Here is a 15,641-nt window from a genome sequence, read left to right as displayed (position 1 = left end):
GGAGATCTTTACGCTTAAACTCAGTGAATAACACAAGAAATGAACAAATGTTCAGTGCCGCAGCCTGCATCTGCAGTATAGAATTGTAAAATCCTGGAACACTTGAACAGCAAAGATGCATAATTCAGGATGCAACATCAGACTCTTAAACCACAGACTCAACCAGGCTCATTCAATGACTCTTATTTTGCACATTATTATTGAATACTTTTTTTTCCAAGTAGAGTTTATTCATTTTTCTTTTGTATATGCATCTTGCACAGTTTAGTTAGTGAAAAAGAATTTTGGGCTTGTATGTGATGTCATATATTTTTGACAATAACTTTGATGGAATCCAAACAAACAGAAACAAGTTTCAAAAATCAACAACACCATTCAACTTGGAAACCAGTTTAAAAAAAGTTTTATTCGGGCATCAGAAAATAAGATGATTGTCGTAATTACTTCACAAAAAGAAATCTGCAACTAAACAGTGTCCAGATTTAAAAACATCTGCAACTTTTTATAAAAAGTCAGTGTGTGTTATGCACAAACTACATTATTTAATAATGATTGAACATTAATATCAATATTTTACACAATTTTTCTCTTGTGAAAGATGCCTTTTACAAAGTATTTTTGGGAATTGTACAATTGTGCCAGAATTCATACAATTTTCAAAATTAAAATGATCCCACACATTATGAAGAGCATATTCATGAAAGTTACCTTGATGGTTGCCATGCAATATTACAGATATTGTACATTGCTGAGATTGCTTGGTGGTTTTTGAACCTCCCAGACCAACACCTCATTGTATGCAATAGATAAGAGGTATTTCCCAGATGGTGTAAATCGACTGTAGTGAACAGTATCATTATGCCCAGTGAAATTTTGGCATTTTCCATTTGGATAATGAATTATCTTTATATGTCTCGCTGAAAAGCAAAGAAAGTCTATGAGGTTCAGAATTTAAATATTGTGATCTGGAGTTTGAACAATGTATCAAGCATTGCGATAACATATATTAAAGGCAAAGTTCAAGCTACTTTTTTTTAAAATGTACTCTCACTACTTTAGAGCTTCTGTTATCATCCCAGAATTATTTTTAATTTATTCCACACAACTATACTCCACAGTTTTCTACTCACTGATGGAAAATATTTTAAAGCAGTTGTTGACTGAAAATGCAAAATCTTTGTTAGAAAAAAAACATTAAAAAAGTATCTAAAACCAATTTGGATGCCACATTTTGGTTTAAACAGCCTCTTGTACCAATTAAAAGAACTATGCAGAACTGATCCCAATAGTTTACCAAATTAGATGATTTATCCAACACCTACAATGATCTCTACACTTACTCCACAAGAGTTTCATTATAAACAAAAGATTTATTAGTAATGAGAAATTTCAACTACAAAATTAGATAAGCAACAGGGCTTATGGTGGATAATTGGATTAACAGGTTCCATAAAGGTCAACCATTCTCAACCTGCAAGAAATCTGCTCAAAGTTTACCGGCCCTTTGTGAAGCAGTCAAGTTTAGTTGGTTTCTTCTGTACCACATAAAAAACATTTAAAATATTTTATGATTTCAGTCCATGCCCCACCTCAAATGTGCTGTGGTCCCGGGGTTGGGGGAAATTTAATCAACCAGAAACTCAAACAACTGACAAAAAGAGCATGGAAATAAATTAAGTGAAGAAATAAGACTGGCCAGATAGACACCCCTGGGGTAGCGCTGAGACTTTGTTGGACATGTGCAGGTTTTCCCCGCTTAACTAGCAATGCTCCTCAATGCACACGCAGTCTTTTCACTGTTGCCACCTGCGTGGAGATGAGTTGGGTTGTCAGGACATGGAAGGTGCACCGAGGGCCTGATCAGGACACTGCTGTGGAGGGTGGTAGAGACCATCTGGAGCCTGACCAGGACATTTTGAATAAAGTTGCATTGGAACGAAATGGTGGCACCCAGGACAAAGAGCCAGCCGATGCTGCTTGCCGCTGGGGTGACTCTCCCAAAGTGTCTCCCTATCTTTGCCTAGTAAGTGTCTTGATTAGAATTAGGTACTTTATATTAGTAAGGCTTTATCTGTAAATTTGGGGGAGGGTGGCAGCATGGTTAGTCTAGAGGCTAGCAAAACATTATAACTCCAGCAACTGAGGTTCAAATTTATATTTTGTAAGTTACGAAAATTAAACTGAACTTGACTTAATTAAAGACTACCATACTGATTATTTACATTTTGCACGGTCTTTTAAATGGTGTATTATTACAGGTTAGGCATTGGAAAAGTCTCAGTTAACCGGAAAATTTGCATATCTGATATCCGCGATCCTCCAAGGTGCTGGATAATGGGGGATTCTACTGTATTTCTCAATACCTCAACACAAAACACTGCAGGTATAAATTCACATTCTATCAGTGTTCCCAAGTAGTTTTTCTATATTTCTATTGTGAATGTTTTTTTAAAAAAATGTATGTTATACTTGAGTGATCAGAGGTCACCCTGAATTCTTTTCTGGCTGAATATCTAATATAAGAACTATGGTACAGATCACAGAACAAAAATTCATTCTTACCACTGGTCCCAATGGCAATAAGTTCTCCTGCTGGAGACAGGCTCAAACTTGCAGCCCAGTGAGGCAAAGCTATCTCTTTAATTGTCTGGATAAGGGGAAAACAAAAGGTAAAGTTGGTGCCACAAGCAGTTAATGTGGATGGAATAATCTCTGTAAACCTGATATTTCTTACTTTAATTATTCAATTGCATCCCCATCACTTTTTAAAAACTCTTTCTTACCTATGCCCCTAATCAGATTAAACATATTAATTTCACACCACAGCTGACCACTAAACTATATTGTGGTTTAGTGCTCTGCTAAACAATGAGGTTACTTTTATTCTCGAACTCCTTGGCAAATTATTAATGTACGAATAAGTAGTCGTACCATAACTTTAAAAAAAACTTTTATCTTATACCTGTTTTTCATAGAGACTGTACAAAATAATCTCTGGCTTCACTCCAAATCCCACATACACCACAATGCCACTATGACGAGGTAAGAAGGCAGCCAGACTAGCAGGAGGTAGATTATTGTCGCATACCTGAAACAAAAAAATTGAAATCAAGAACACATTCCATTAGGTAACTTGAAACACATTTCGTTGTTTATTCTGATGTTTATTTGGTGTGCAGAATGCCTGATCAAATTATCAATAAAGAAGAAAGCACATACACAAATGCCCTCACATCTTCTGCAGTATCAACCTCCACTCCAGAGACTGACCATACAACATTCCATTCCTGTAATGTTAGGAGTTCCTTTTTTTACCAAAAGACTTTTACCAATGACAACCCAGCCTATTAATAAATCAAGATAAACATTAAGTTCAATGCTTAGTCTCAATATATGGAAGAAGATTCATGTAGAAAGAAATAAAATAAATTACCAAATACCAAAACTAATATTGACGCAAAATAAGCTACTCCCTTTTACAATAGACAACCTTGCCTTTAGAAAATGGGAAAAAAAAGGGATTAAAAGAATAGAAAATTGTTTTTCAGGAAGTAGATTCTTATCCTTTGAACAAATGAGAGATAAGTACAATATAACGGGAGATACAGCGCTGGCATATTACCAACTGAGATCCTACTTGAAAGATAAATTAGGAAGCAACTTGAGTTTACCAGAGGGAAGTAACCTTGAATATGTGATTACAGATACAATGTTAATCAAAAGATTTATAAAAAATATGTATATTAAACTGCAAGAAAAGGAAAATGAGGAAACAAATGGTAAAACTAAACAAAAATGGGAGCAAGATTTAAATATAAAGATAAAAAAGGAAACATGGGAGAAGTTATGCTCTGGAACGATGAGAAATACAATAAATACGAGGCTGCATATGATACAATATAATTGGTTACACAGACTATACATTACACCGCAAAAGTTAAATAAATGGGACCCAACAGTATCTGATAGATGTTTTTGATGTAAAAAAGAAAGGGGAACAACAATTCATGCAATCTGGACATGTGAGAGAGTAGAAAAATTTTGGGATGATCTCAATCAGATATTAAATAAAATAACAGAAAACAATATACCAAAGAATCCAGAGATCTTTCTCCTAAGTAACATAAAAAATAAAGAATTTGGAATTGACTTGGAGGATGCACAAAAAAGATTTGTTAAGATAGCCCTAGCTGTAGCAAAAAAATGTATTATGTCAACCTGGAAATTGGAAGATAATTTGAAAATACAACAATGGTATATAGAAATGAATAAATGTATTCCATTAGAAAAAATAACATATAGTTTAAGAAATAATATTGAAATATTCGAACAAGTATGGGAGCCTTACATTAAATACAATAGCGAAAACCTACCGGGAACAAACATTACCTAAGTTGATGGAAGGAGAAGAGAAGAAAAGAATGGACTCAGTAGAATTTCTGGTGTATTTTTGTTGAATGACAACATTGTCTAACTGAATTAATGCAACCTAGATTGTATAACTAAAATGGATGAGAGGGGGGGGGGGATGGGGGGGTGGCTTGGGAGGAGGGAGGGGGGAGGGAGAAAAAGTCACTGTAAATGTGTGGAAAAGAAAAAGTGTATATCATGGCTATTGTGATTTATGGTGTGAAAAATAAAAAATTTAAAAAAAAAAAAAAATTCAATGCTTAGTCATCACCTAAAACCCCCAAATAAACTGAGTTACTTTGCTATATATTTTATTGCTGTGAATGTTGCAGTGCTCAGGCTGGCGATAAAGAATAAGACTATACAATATTTTACTTTTCTGAAGCTTATTGGGACATTTTGAAGGTACTCTTGGCACATTAGCATAGTTAGTTAGCACCACGCTGTTACTGGAGTTCAAATCTGACCCCGTCTATGAAGAGTTTCTATGTTCTCCCCATGTCTGCGTGGGTTTCCTCCGGGTGCTCCACTTTCATCCCACCCTTCAAAAACATACTGAGGCTGTAGGCCAATTGGGTGTAATTGGGCTGCATGGGCCTGTTACCGTGCTGTATATCTACATTTAAATTAAAATATTGAAATCTGGCCCTAATCAGCCCTTTCAATCTGTGTTACTCCAGCTCATGCATGTACAACACTATTTAATATCACCAAGACATACAATAAGCAGGAAAGTTACTTAAAGCATTCATCATTTCATAGATAATTGTATAATTTTTCATTTATAATAATTGTATAATTTTTCATAATTTAGATATACAGCATGGTAATAGGCCATTTCGGCCCATGAGCCCATGCCACCCAATTAACTTCACCCCTAGTATGTTTTGAACGGTGGGAGGAAACAAGAGCCCTGGGGAAAACCCACACCGACACGAGGAGAACGTACAAACTCCCTACAGACAGTGCGGGATTCGAACCCTAGTCCCAATCACTGGCACTGTAAAGGCGTTGCGCTAACTGCTACGCCCTCCATGCCGACCCACAAATTGTTATTACACTAAAATATTACATCCCATAGAATAGTAGGTTGTTGTGGACTAAGGGCTGGGCTTTGTGCTTTGCACAAACAATTCTGAAATAAAACAAAGTTATCAAAGTGTGAACATTTCCAGTTATGCCAACCACAAAAGAACTTTGTGGTAGCTTGAGTGTGTCAGAGACCAGACCAAACAATGACCAGAACACAATCTGGCCTGTAGAGAAATAAGTCTGTTTTACATCAATACAATAACGTGAATATGACATAGATTTTGCATCACCGATAGGATACACAAAATTTATTGGTCCTTTAACCCATTCATATATGAAAGAAATGAATCTTACCCGAGGTACAATAGGTGCTGGGAATGTCAACCAATCAAAGAGCTCACACAGGTCTTTATGCCAATCAGCAGCCCAAATACTGACACGTCGATCAGAACTGACAGCCAACCACATTTCATTTCCTTTGAGACCAAATTCATTGTACTGGAAAAGAAATTCAAAATAATCTAACACCATAAATTCAAATTCAACATCCAATGTCATTTTGTCACCAATGTCGTCAGAAGTAACATGAACTGAACGTAACAAATTATTTTTTTATAGTGCCATTATTGTGACAAGACAACATAAGACTCTTTCTAGGAACATTAACAAAGTTTCACAAACAGGCTATACAAAATATTGGTGCAAATGATTAAAAGTTTGGTTAAAAAGCTCTGTTTTAAAGGTGTGTAATAAAGAAGGAAGAGAGATAAGGAACTTAAAAGTAGGAATTCCAGAATTTATTGTATTTGCAAGCAAAGGGACTGCAGTCAATAATGGAACATTTAAATCCTGGGACAATGGACTTCGTTTGTCATAACCACAGGAAGCCATTAGTGATCAGAACTGTTTTAGTACAGGTACACGATCCTTTATCCGGACATCTAAAATCCGGAAAGTGGGGAGAGAGGCAGCTGGGCGGCCGGCACTTGGGGGAGGCGGCCGAGGGACCAGCGCTTGGGGGAGACAGCCAGGCAACTGGAAGGGAGGTGGGCGGATATGGCAGCACAATTCAGGTGGGCTTTCCAAAATCCGGAAAAATTGGAACACTGTCCCCCAAGGGTTCTGGATAAAGGATTGTGTACCTGTACTGTGAAGGGATCGTAACCTGATTCGGAAATTTAAATGAGGAGTAATTGTGCACACTCAAGCACTTGAAAGTGGGGTGAAATTTCAAAAGATGGAGGAATAAAGACTACCCAATGGCAAGTTAGGGGTAGGGGAAGTCAATAGTAAATTTTTATTTTAAACATGATCTTGATTAACTCTCAATTTTATGCCATAATCTTTTTTAATATGGATCTTACTTTTTTCTGTGTACATTCAATTGTTGTAATTGGAGAAACTTTATGATCATTGATAATACGGATGGTAATTCCTGTACTAGGATTGCTCACAGCTATCAAACCATCTTTACCTCCAGAAATAATGATCTCACCTGAAGATAATAAAAGAATGTTGTTAATGTGAATCACACACTGGTAGATTGCCAAACATTAGTGGTACACTCATGATCAACATTTTAATAAAGGATATTAAGTGATAGAACATAGAAAAGTACAGCACAGGAGCAGGTATTTCCAGCCCACAATGTTTCTCCCAACCATAATACCCAATTAAACTAATCCCACCTGCCTCCCAATGATGCATATCCCTTATTCCCTGCATATTTGAGTCCCTATCTAAACAGTTCTTAAACGTCACTTTTGTATCTGCTTCCATAATTTCCCCATCCTTCCCGCCTTGCAGCGAATGCCCAAAAAAACATGCCTCAAGTTGCTTTTTAACACTCTCACTTTCAGCTTGAACCCATGCCCTCTAATAGTTGACATTTCTGCCCAAGGAGAAAGAATCTATCTAGACCTCTCATAATTTTATAGACCTGTCAGGTCACCTTCAGTCTCTGACACACCTAAGTAACAACCCAAGTTTATTCAACCTCTCTTTGAAGCTAATACTCTAATTCAGTCAACGTCCTGATAAATCTCTTCTGTACCCACTCGAAAGCCTCCACATACTGTATGTGGAATATGCAGCAATCAGAACTGTACACAATACTCCAAATGTAGCCTAACCAAAGTTTTATTTTCTTGCTACATCATTCCCCAACTTACATTCTCAAATCCATGACCAATGAAGTAACATGTGTTACTTTTACCACTTTAGGGGTCTATGAATCTGCACTCTGAGATCCCTCTGTACATTGATGGTACCCTTCCCTTGCATTTGACCTCCTAAAATGTGACACACATTTGTCTAGATTAACTTGTCATTTTTCCACTTGATTATATCCTGTTTGACAAACTCCACTATCCAAAACTTCTCCAACTTTTGTGTTGTCTGCAAATTTACACATTAGCCCATCTACATTTTCCTCCAAAGAATCTATATACATCACAAACAAATGAGGCCCTTTACTGATTCCTGTGGAATACCACTGGTCACAGACCACCAGTAAGAGAAACACCACTCCGCCACTACCATGGCCAAGCCAATTTTGAATCTTATCTACCAAGTTGCTGTTGATCCCATGTCTTGACCTTCTAGATCAGCCTACCATGAGGGATCTTGTCAAATACCTTACTAATGTCCATGTTGTCAAAATCCATTGGCCCGCACTCATCAAACAGCTTCATGAACCCTCAAAAACCTCAATCAAGTTTGTAACACAAGCTGCCCCGCACCAGCCATGCTGACTTTCCAATCATGCCCATGGTTTTCCAAATACAAGTAAACCCTATCCCTAAAAATCCTCTCAATAGCTTCCCTCCCTCATCTGCCTATAATTTACTGTATTATTTCTATTGAACAAAAGAACAACACTGGGTACTCAACAGTCTGCTAAGACATTGCTTGTAGCTCGAGTGCGTACAAAGATCTCTGAAAACCCTGGAAATCACTTCCTTTACCTCTCTGAATTATCTGGGGTCGATCCCATCAGGCCCTGAGGACATCCACCTTAATGATCTTCAATAGACTCAACACTTCCTCCTCCATGATATCAACATGCACACCCTCACACTGGTCTCACTATTCCCCCATGGCGTTCTCCACTTTCTCTGGCTCCAGGCATAAATTCCCTACTTTGGTGAGTGGCCCTACTCTCTCCTGTTTTAATGCAAATATAAAATGCCTTGGGATATTCCTTAAATGTACTCATCAAGATCATTTCATGGCTCCTTTTTGGCCTTCTTGATTTCCTGTTTGAGTTCTTTCCTGCTTCTTTTTATTCCTTAAGGATCCGCTCTGATTTTAGCTTCCTAAATTACATCTGCTTTTTTTGAATTTTCAACATCATTTATTATCCAAGGCTCTCAAACATTATCGTCCTTGTCTTTCTTCCTCTGGAACAAGCTAGTCCTGAATTCTGACCAGCTGGTCTCTGAACAACTCCCATATGTCCAATTGTTAACAGCCAATAACAACTACTGTCTATTTACTTATCCAGCTTCCTCTTAGTACTGTTGCAATTTTCCTTTCTTCCCCCCCCCCCCCCCCAGACTTAAAAAGTTATGATCACTGTTTGCGAAATGTTCTGCTAAAACATCAATCACCTAGCTAGCCTAATTTCCTAATTTGGACCATCTACATACAGTTTCACGAAACCCTTTTGGATACACATTATAAATTTTATCCATTTTAAGCCTCTTGACTGTTGAAGTCCCATTCAACATTAAAATCAGACACTACGACAGCCCTGTGACTTTTACATCGACATCAATAATGGAATATACCATCCATAGAGTATGCAATAGCAGTGACTGCCACTGGATGAGGATGAATCTTCAATTCCATCTCAGTTTTCAAGATTCCAAAAAGACGTATTGTGCCATCACTGTATCCTGCAACGATCTGCTGTTTGTCAGCACATTTCCTTGAATTGATTATAGGGCTCCAAGCCATACACAAGCAACTCTGCAGCAAAAAAAAACATTTGTTAAAATATGAATGCTTCCATCAGGTTTTCCATTTCCTTTTGCATGCCAAAATTCCACAGTGCAAATGTTAGTAGAAAAATATTAGTGTTCTATAAGTTCCAATTGTTGCATAATGACTTTGTAAGATCATGATATTGCTAATAAAAGCTCCCCTGTATAAGATAAAAAAAGCACATTAACACATTTATATTTTATTTTCCTTTTGGTACCATACCTGATTAAGAACATGAAACTGAACAACCAGCTCAGTGCTGTCCATGATCCACACCCTTAAGCTGCCGTCCTCTGCACATGTGGCAAAATGATTTTCATCGGGACTAAAAATTACCTGGTTAACCTGAAGGAGACAAATAAACTGATCACAATGCTGAATAATTTCCACCTTATTTGTGTTCAATGAGAATTGGACAGAACAACCAAATTCCATGCAGCAATATTCCTTGTTTGCAGGAAACTGTGCGCTTGGAATTTGACAAAAAAATGATAAATTGTAAACACAAATGCAGAGTACTATTTTCTCCAAAGAAAAGTACAATTAAAAAAAAACACACCCAGCTCCATTGTGTTTCTTTTCTTATTTTGAGTGCAATAAATTTCATTTTTAAACCACGAGTAATGATGATATTCAGGGTCATCTAGCAAATGTATAAATTTTCTGAGGTTATTTCTTCCTCTGAATTTTCTTAAAGGTTCAAATGTATCAATTGTTTTAAACAAAATACAAAGATTTGGCTTATAAACATCTTCAGCAATTGCACTATGGAAGTCCCATTTTAATTCCATTTCAGCTGTTCAGTGTCTCAGTCTATGCTGTCAACAAAGCAACTCATGTAATTAATACTTCCTTTGTAGGAGAGCCTAAAACTTCTCGTCAAGTTCCTAGCAGAAATAAGCAGATCACTAATTTTCCCATGGCCCCACATCTGAGGGTTCAGTTTTGCAAACTGCAATTAATCTCAGCGTCAAACAACTCGGAAATTGGCTCACCTTGTTTCTGTGGCCACTGATCAGACGGATACTGGTATTTTCAGCCCAATTTATGTACCATAGTGTTCCTGCTGTGGTTCCCACAATTCCCATGTCCATGATATCATCAAAGACCGCACTAACTACAGTACCATCCAAAATCATTTCGTGCACCAGAAGAACTGAATTTGATCTGAAAAAAAGCAGAACTTTCAACAAAGAAGCAAAGGTTAAACTGTAGACCTACTATGTTTCCAGACAAGGAAATAGAATCTTAATTTTAGACAAGCCAGTAAAGCTTTAATTTCTCCTTTTGTTGTGTAATTTTTATTTCCAATACAAATCAAACTCAGAATTCACATCAATGAAGCTCTATTACAGCAGGATTACCTTGCTCCAGTTCCCTCAAGTCTCATTTCTTGCACTACAGCAACTGCCCACAGCCGAATTTTCTTTGTGTTACTGCCAGTCATCAAGTGATAACCTCGACATTGCACAATTCCTAAAGTGGAAGAATGGTACGATAAGTATCTGCAGCACTTCCTTAAATGTTGAGCCATATTGTAAATTTACATACCAATTTCGCCTTCATCTGCATCCCAAGTCATGAAACACTTATTGTGCTGTGTGTCCCATGCACATATCTTCCCTGTGATGGTAGCAGTATAAAGAACTGAATCACCATTATAGCAGAGTGCAGTGAGCTCCCCAGCATTCACTTCATCTGGAATTGCGACCCTTTGAACCTATAACAAAAGAAAATACAAATAACATTTTGAAATCTTAGACAAAGATGAAAACATTTCCTACTCAAATGAGAAAACGAGGGGATAAGGGAAAGAAACTTAAGCATAGCAGAAGGCAAACTAATAAGCATCAGTTACAAAGGTTTACTGATAATTAAGCTTTATAGCTATATATTCAAGGCCAGACACCAAAGATAACTAATACCCAATGACAATGACTTGCAGTATTAGGGTTGAGGCTGAAATTTGAAAAACAGACCACTACAGGAATACCACAAAAGCAAGGGTGCAAGAATTGTAGAAATAACTTGTAGAAAACAGACGATTCAGCATATATTCAACTGAATTAGTCAGATTTAAAATTTAGCTGCAATCGGACTACTGAATTACATAAAATAATTTAAATGAAGAAAATATGCAGACTGCAAATAAGAGTAACATGGACGAAATACTAACCAATGCATTTCCAATTAGATCAAGTTCAATTCATCACCTGTAGAGGAGGGTGTTATATGGCGAGCTTTCCACTGGTCACCGTGACAGAGGTGCACCAAAGAAAAGGTACAAGGACTGCCTAAAGAAATCTCTTGGTGCCTGCCACATTGACCACCGCCAGTGGGTTGATATCGCCTCAAACCGTGCATCTTGGCGCCTCACAGTTCGGCGGGCAGCAACCTCCTTTGAAGAAGACCGCAGAGCCCACCTCACTGACAAAAGACAAAGGAGGAAAAACCCAACACCCAACCCCAACCCACCAATTTTCCCCTGCAACCGCTGCAACTGTGTCTGCCTGTCCCGCATCGGACTTGTCAGCCACAATCGAGCCTGCAGCAGACGTGGACATTACCCCTCCATAAATCTTCGTCCGCGAAGCCAAGCCAAAGAGAAAGAAAGAGGAGGGTGAACTATCTTAATGTGGTTCATCATAATAAGCCCCAAGTTATAGAATGAACCAACTCATCTACTACCTCAGAAAATTTGAGTAATTTTGGCACCATCACCCGGCGTCCCTCAACAACTTCTGCAGATGCTTGTGGGCTAAAAAGGGCCTGTTACCGTGCTGTATGTCTAAAAAAAGATGAATTATTGAAAATATCCTGTCAGGATTCATCACGACATGGTACAGGGAATTAATGGCCCCACCCAAGACCGCAAGAAACTGTAGAGTTGTGAACGCAGCTCATACCATCATCCAAATTTCCCACCCTTCTATTGACTCCATCTACATTTCCCACTGCCTCAGAAAAGCAGCCAACATATTAAAAGACTCGTCCCACCCCCCAGCCGCATCTTCCTCCTTCCACTGGGAAGAAGATTCAGGAGTTTGAGATAATACACCACCAAATTAAAGGGCAGTTTCTTTCCCGCCATTATCGATTCCTGAATGACCATCACATGAGTAAAATAATATTGCTTCTGCTCTGTTCGAACTCATGTCTTTCTGCAACTCTGCACTATTGTGTGTTTTTACTGCTGTAGTAAATATCAGGTGACTATTTGGACTGCTCGCAAAACAAACTTTCTCTTTTATCTCAGCTCAGAATGAACTTGAAACTTCAGTCTGTTGGGCAAGCCTCATTGCATTCTGTTCCCAATATCAAACACCTGAAAGAGACAACCCATTTGAGCTCTATCAGTGAAAAAGATAACCAGATGGACAACAGTAATGAAATAAAATCAAAAATGTGCTCAGACTCCTAGAAAAAAAAACTGCAATATCCCTGACTCCTGGAAACTGAGAAGGGGTATCCAGGATACAAAATATATCATTCAGTAGCACACAGAAACCAGTGTAAACAGATGAAAGACTAACAACTCAGCCAACAATTAAAGCACCCCTTACCAACCTATGGAATATTTTGATGTTCCCAAATTAACTTCATCAGTAAACATGGGAATTGACCATGAGGGAAAGGCACCTCACAGAATCACCACATTTAACAGAGGAAAAGAAAAAAAAAGCTCAAAGGTCAGCTACCTATGCAAAGGTGCTGGAAGAACTCAACAGGTTATGAAGCATTCATGGAAAGCAACAGTCAACATTTTGTGCCTGAACCCTTCTTCAGGTCTGCCAAAAATCAGGCAGATGCCAGTTATACAAAGGTGTGGGGTCTTTGGGGAGGGGATACATGCAGGTTAGCAGGTTATTAGTGGTTACAAGTGGGAGGGACAACAAAAAGGAGCTAAGACCTGATAGAACCATAGAACACTACAGCACAGAAAACGGGCCATTCTAGACAGTGCCGAAATATCATTCCATTGGTCTCATTGACCTGCACCCAGTCCATAATCCTCCAGACCTCTCCCATCCATATATCTATCTAATTTATTCTTAAAACTTGAGAGTGAACCCGCATTTACCATGTCAGATGGCAGCTTGTTCCACACTTCCACCATTCTGAGTGAAGAAGTTCCCCCTATTGTTTCCCCTAAACCTTTCCCCTTTCACCTCATATTTATTTCTCCTAATCTAAGTGGAAAGAGCCTACTCGCGTTTATTCTTTCTAGATCCCTCATAATTTTGTAAATCTCCCCTCATTCTTCTATATTCCAAGGAATAAAGTCCTAATCTGTTTAATCTTCAACTCCCGAAGACCCGGCAACATCCTAGCAAATCTAGAAATGGGGGAAGGAGTAGAAGGCTAAGAAAGTTATTTTCTGATAAGAAGAAAGGGAAGGGGCTGGAAGCTGCCATGTGATCATTAATCAAATTTTAGGTTTCTCTCCAGCTATGATTAGAGACTGATGTAGGGATTCTGGCAGGCTGTTTGCATATACAATTATAGCAGTCAATCTGGCATGAAGCAGCTTAAAGGGAGAAATTCAATATACATTAAAAATTAAAGCCCATCAATTCTTGTTTCAGAAATGCATTCTAGTATGCAAAAACTGACCTTCAGTTCTACTTCATTACCAGTCTGTTCTATCCGCCAGAAATGTACAGCTCCTACCCCAACACAGGCAAATTCATTGAGGGCAGTTGGATCAAATGCCAGATCATGGATAGGGTCACATATTCTTGCAGTTGCTAAAAGCTCATAATCCCTGGTATTCCATAAAGCAATTGTGAGATCTCTGTAATCACCTGAAAATAATTAATTAGACATCTTTGAAGCAGAAAATCTATATCAAAAGCATTTAATTCAATTTTTTTTTCAAAATGTAATGTTACTTCATTATCTAATGGTGCAGTAACACTAACATTAGAAATATCTGTGGCTGTTTAAAATAGAAATTCAATTTAATTAACTTTGGTCAGCAGATTTATTAGTATCAAGTGCAGCAATGGAAGCTATCGCATGGCTTCATACGATCGTTTCTGCTTGCAACCCATTCTTTATTTTCTGCAAGTTTAAAAATTGAGATTATTCACCTGAAGCATCAATTCTACAACTTTTTGGTATCGAACCTGCAATTCACCCCCAACCGACCCAATAATTTCAGGATATTCAGATAACCAATACAGTATACCAATATCTAGTTTTTACTGTTAGATGCGTCTTGACAGGCAATGAAACAGTGTGCATGAGTTTATGAGGTTAAATTAAGACACCAACAAAAATGAACATCTAATTATATCATTTCTTTTCTTTTTGAGAAAAGATTTGCTGGGATGGTTGTAATGGTAAGCTCACAAATAAACTGTTAATTGCATCTTTTCTCTTTTTCATTCTCTGTCAATACAATAGATATAATTACAATTCATTCAGATCTAGGGGAATGATCTAAAATCTCTCTGGTAAGCAAGATCAGCATAGTTAAAAACTGCAAAATATTTTAAACACTTTTATTTCCAATTGCACCAGGTTCCTTGAGAGCAAAATCAAAGTCCTAGGAAGGTAATGTGTAAATGACACAGCTTCTGGTAGCTGATTCAACTCATTAATACATTTTAAGTAGTGGATGTACAATCTCTCATCTATAAGTTATTGGGCACAAATTATTGCATCATGACAAACTGTATCATTGACAATTTTTTCCCCCCCAATTTATCTATCTCTTGTTGCATGAACAATTGGCGTTCAGCTGATTAAAATCATGTTTGTCCATTTTAAACAAAAATTGATATGATATTTCAGATCATGATATTTCAGTAACAATTTAATAAAATTCAGTATTTACATGAAAATTAAATAAATACAGATGCTGGAAATAAAATTAATATAAAAATGTTGAAAGCATTCAAAAGATTAGGGAATGTCATTAGACAGAAAAGCATTATTATTACAGAAGTTGAATATTCTGACAGTCAACAAGTACAATGTACCCTCACATTTTGGTCAGTTCAAGTAATGCAAATTCACCTTTATGGAATTCACAATTCACTACCAAAATATATGAAATACAGAAAAAAATTCTCATAAAATTTTTGCAAGGAAAAAAAATAACTAAAACAAAATGTGAAAGAAACAACAAACTTGGTCAATTATTAACAATGGTTCAGGTTATGGAAAATTGCATTACTGACTGTTTACCCCTCAATATAGCAGGA

At 37.4% G+C, this 15,641-nt stretch overlaps 1 protein-coding gene across 2 annotated transcripts in view; it reads right to left on the bottom strand.

The window, feature by feature from the left end:
• Window positions 1-387: 387 nt before the first annotated feature.
• Window positions 388-15,641, bottom strand: part of wdr90 (WD repeat domain 90) — a 70,800-nt gene continuing 55,546 nt past the window's right edge. For both annotated transcript variants that reach the window (XM_069905377.1, XM_069905378.1), the window contains 11 exons: window positions 14,044-14,234; window positions 10,981-11,149; window positions 10,794-10,905; window positions 10,425-10,596; window positions 9,652-9,774; window positions 9,234-9,414; window positions 6,807-6,937; window positions 5,797-5,940; window positions 2,963-3,088; window positions 2,563-2,647; window positions 388-917 (listed from right to left, as the gene is read on the bottom strand). In XM_069905377.1, coding sequence (XP_069761478.1) covers window positions 730-917; window positions 2,563-2,647; window positions 2,963-3,088; window positions 5,797-5,940; window positions 6,807-6,937; window positions 9,234-9,414; window positions 9,652-9,774; window positions 10,425-10,596; window positions 10,794-10,905; window positions 10,981-11,149; window positions 14,044-14,234 — 1,622 coding nt within the window. In that variant the 3' untranslated portion in view covers window positions 388-729. The remainder of the gene's footprint in view (window positions 918-2,562; window positions 2,648-2,962; window positions 3,089-5,796; window positions 5,941-6,806; window positions 6,938-9,233; window positions 9,415-9,651; window positions 9,775-10,424; window positions 10,597-10,793; window positions 10,906-10,980; window positions 11,150-14,043; window positions 14,235-15,641) is intronic.

This window comes from Narcine bancroftii, chromosome 12 (assembly GCF_036971445.1).
Source record: "Narcine bancroftii isolate sNarBan1 chromosome 12, sNarBan1.hap1, whole genome shotgun sequence".
NCBI classification, from domain to species: domain Eukaryota; kingdom Metazoa; phylum Chordata; class Chondrichthyes; order Torpediniformes; family Narcinidae; genus Narcine; species Narcine bancroftii.
This window is presented reverse-complemented; position numbering and strand designations above follow the sequence as displayed.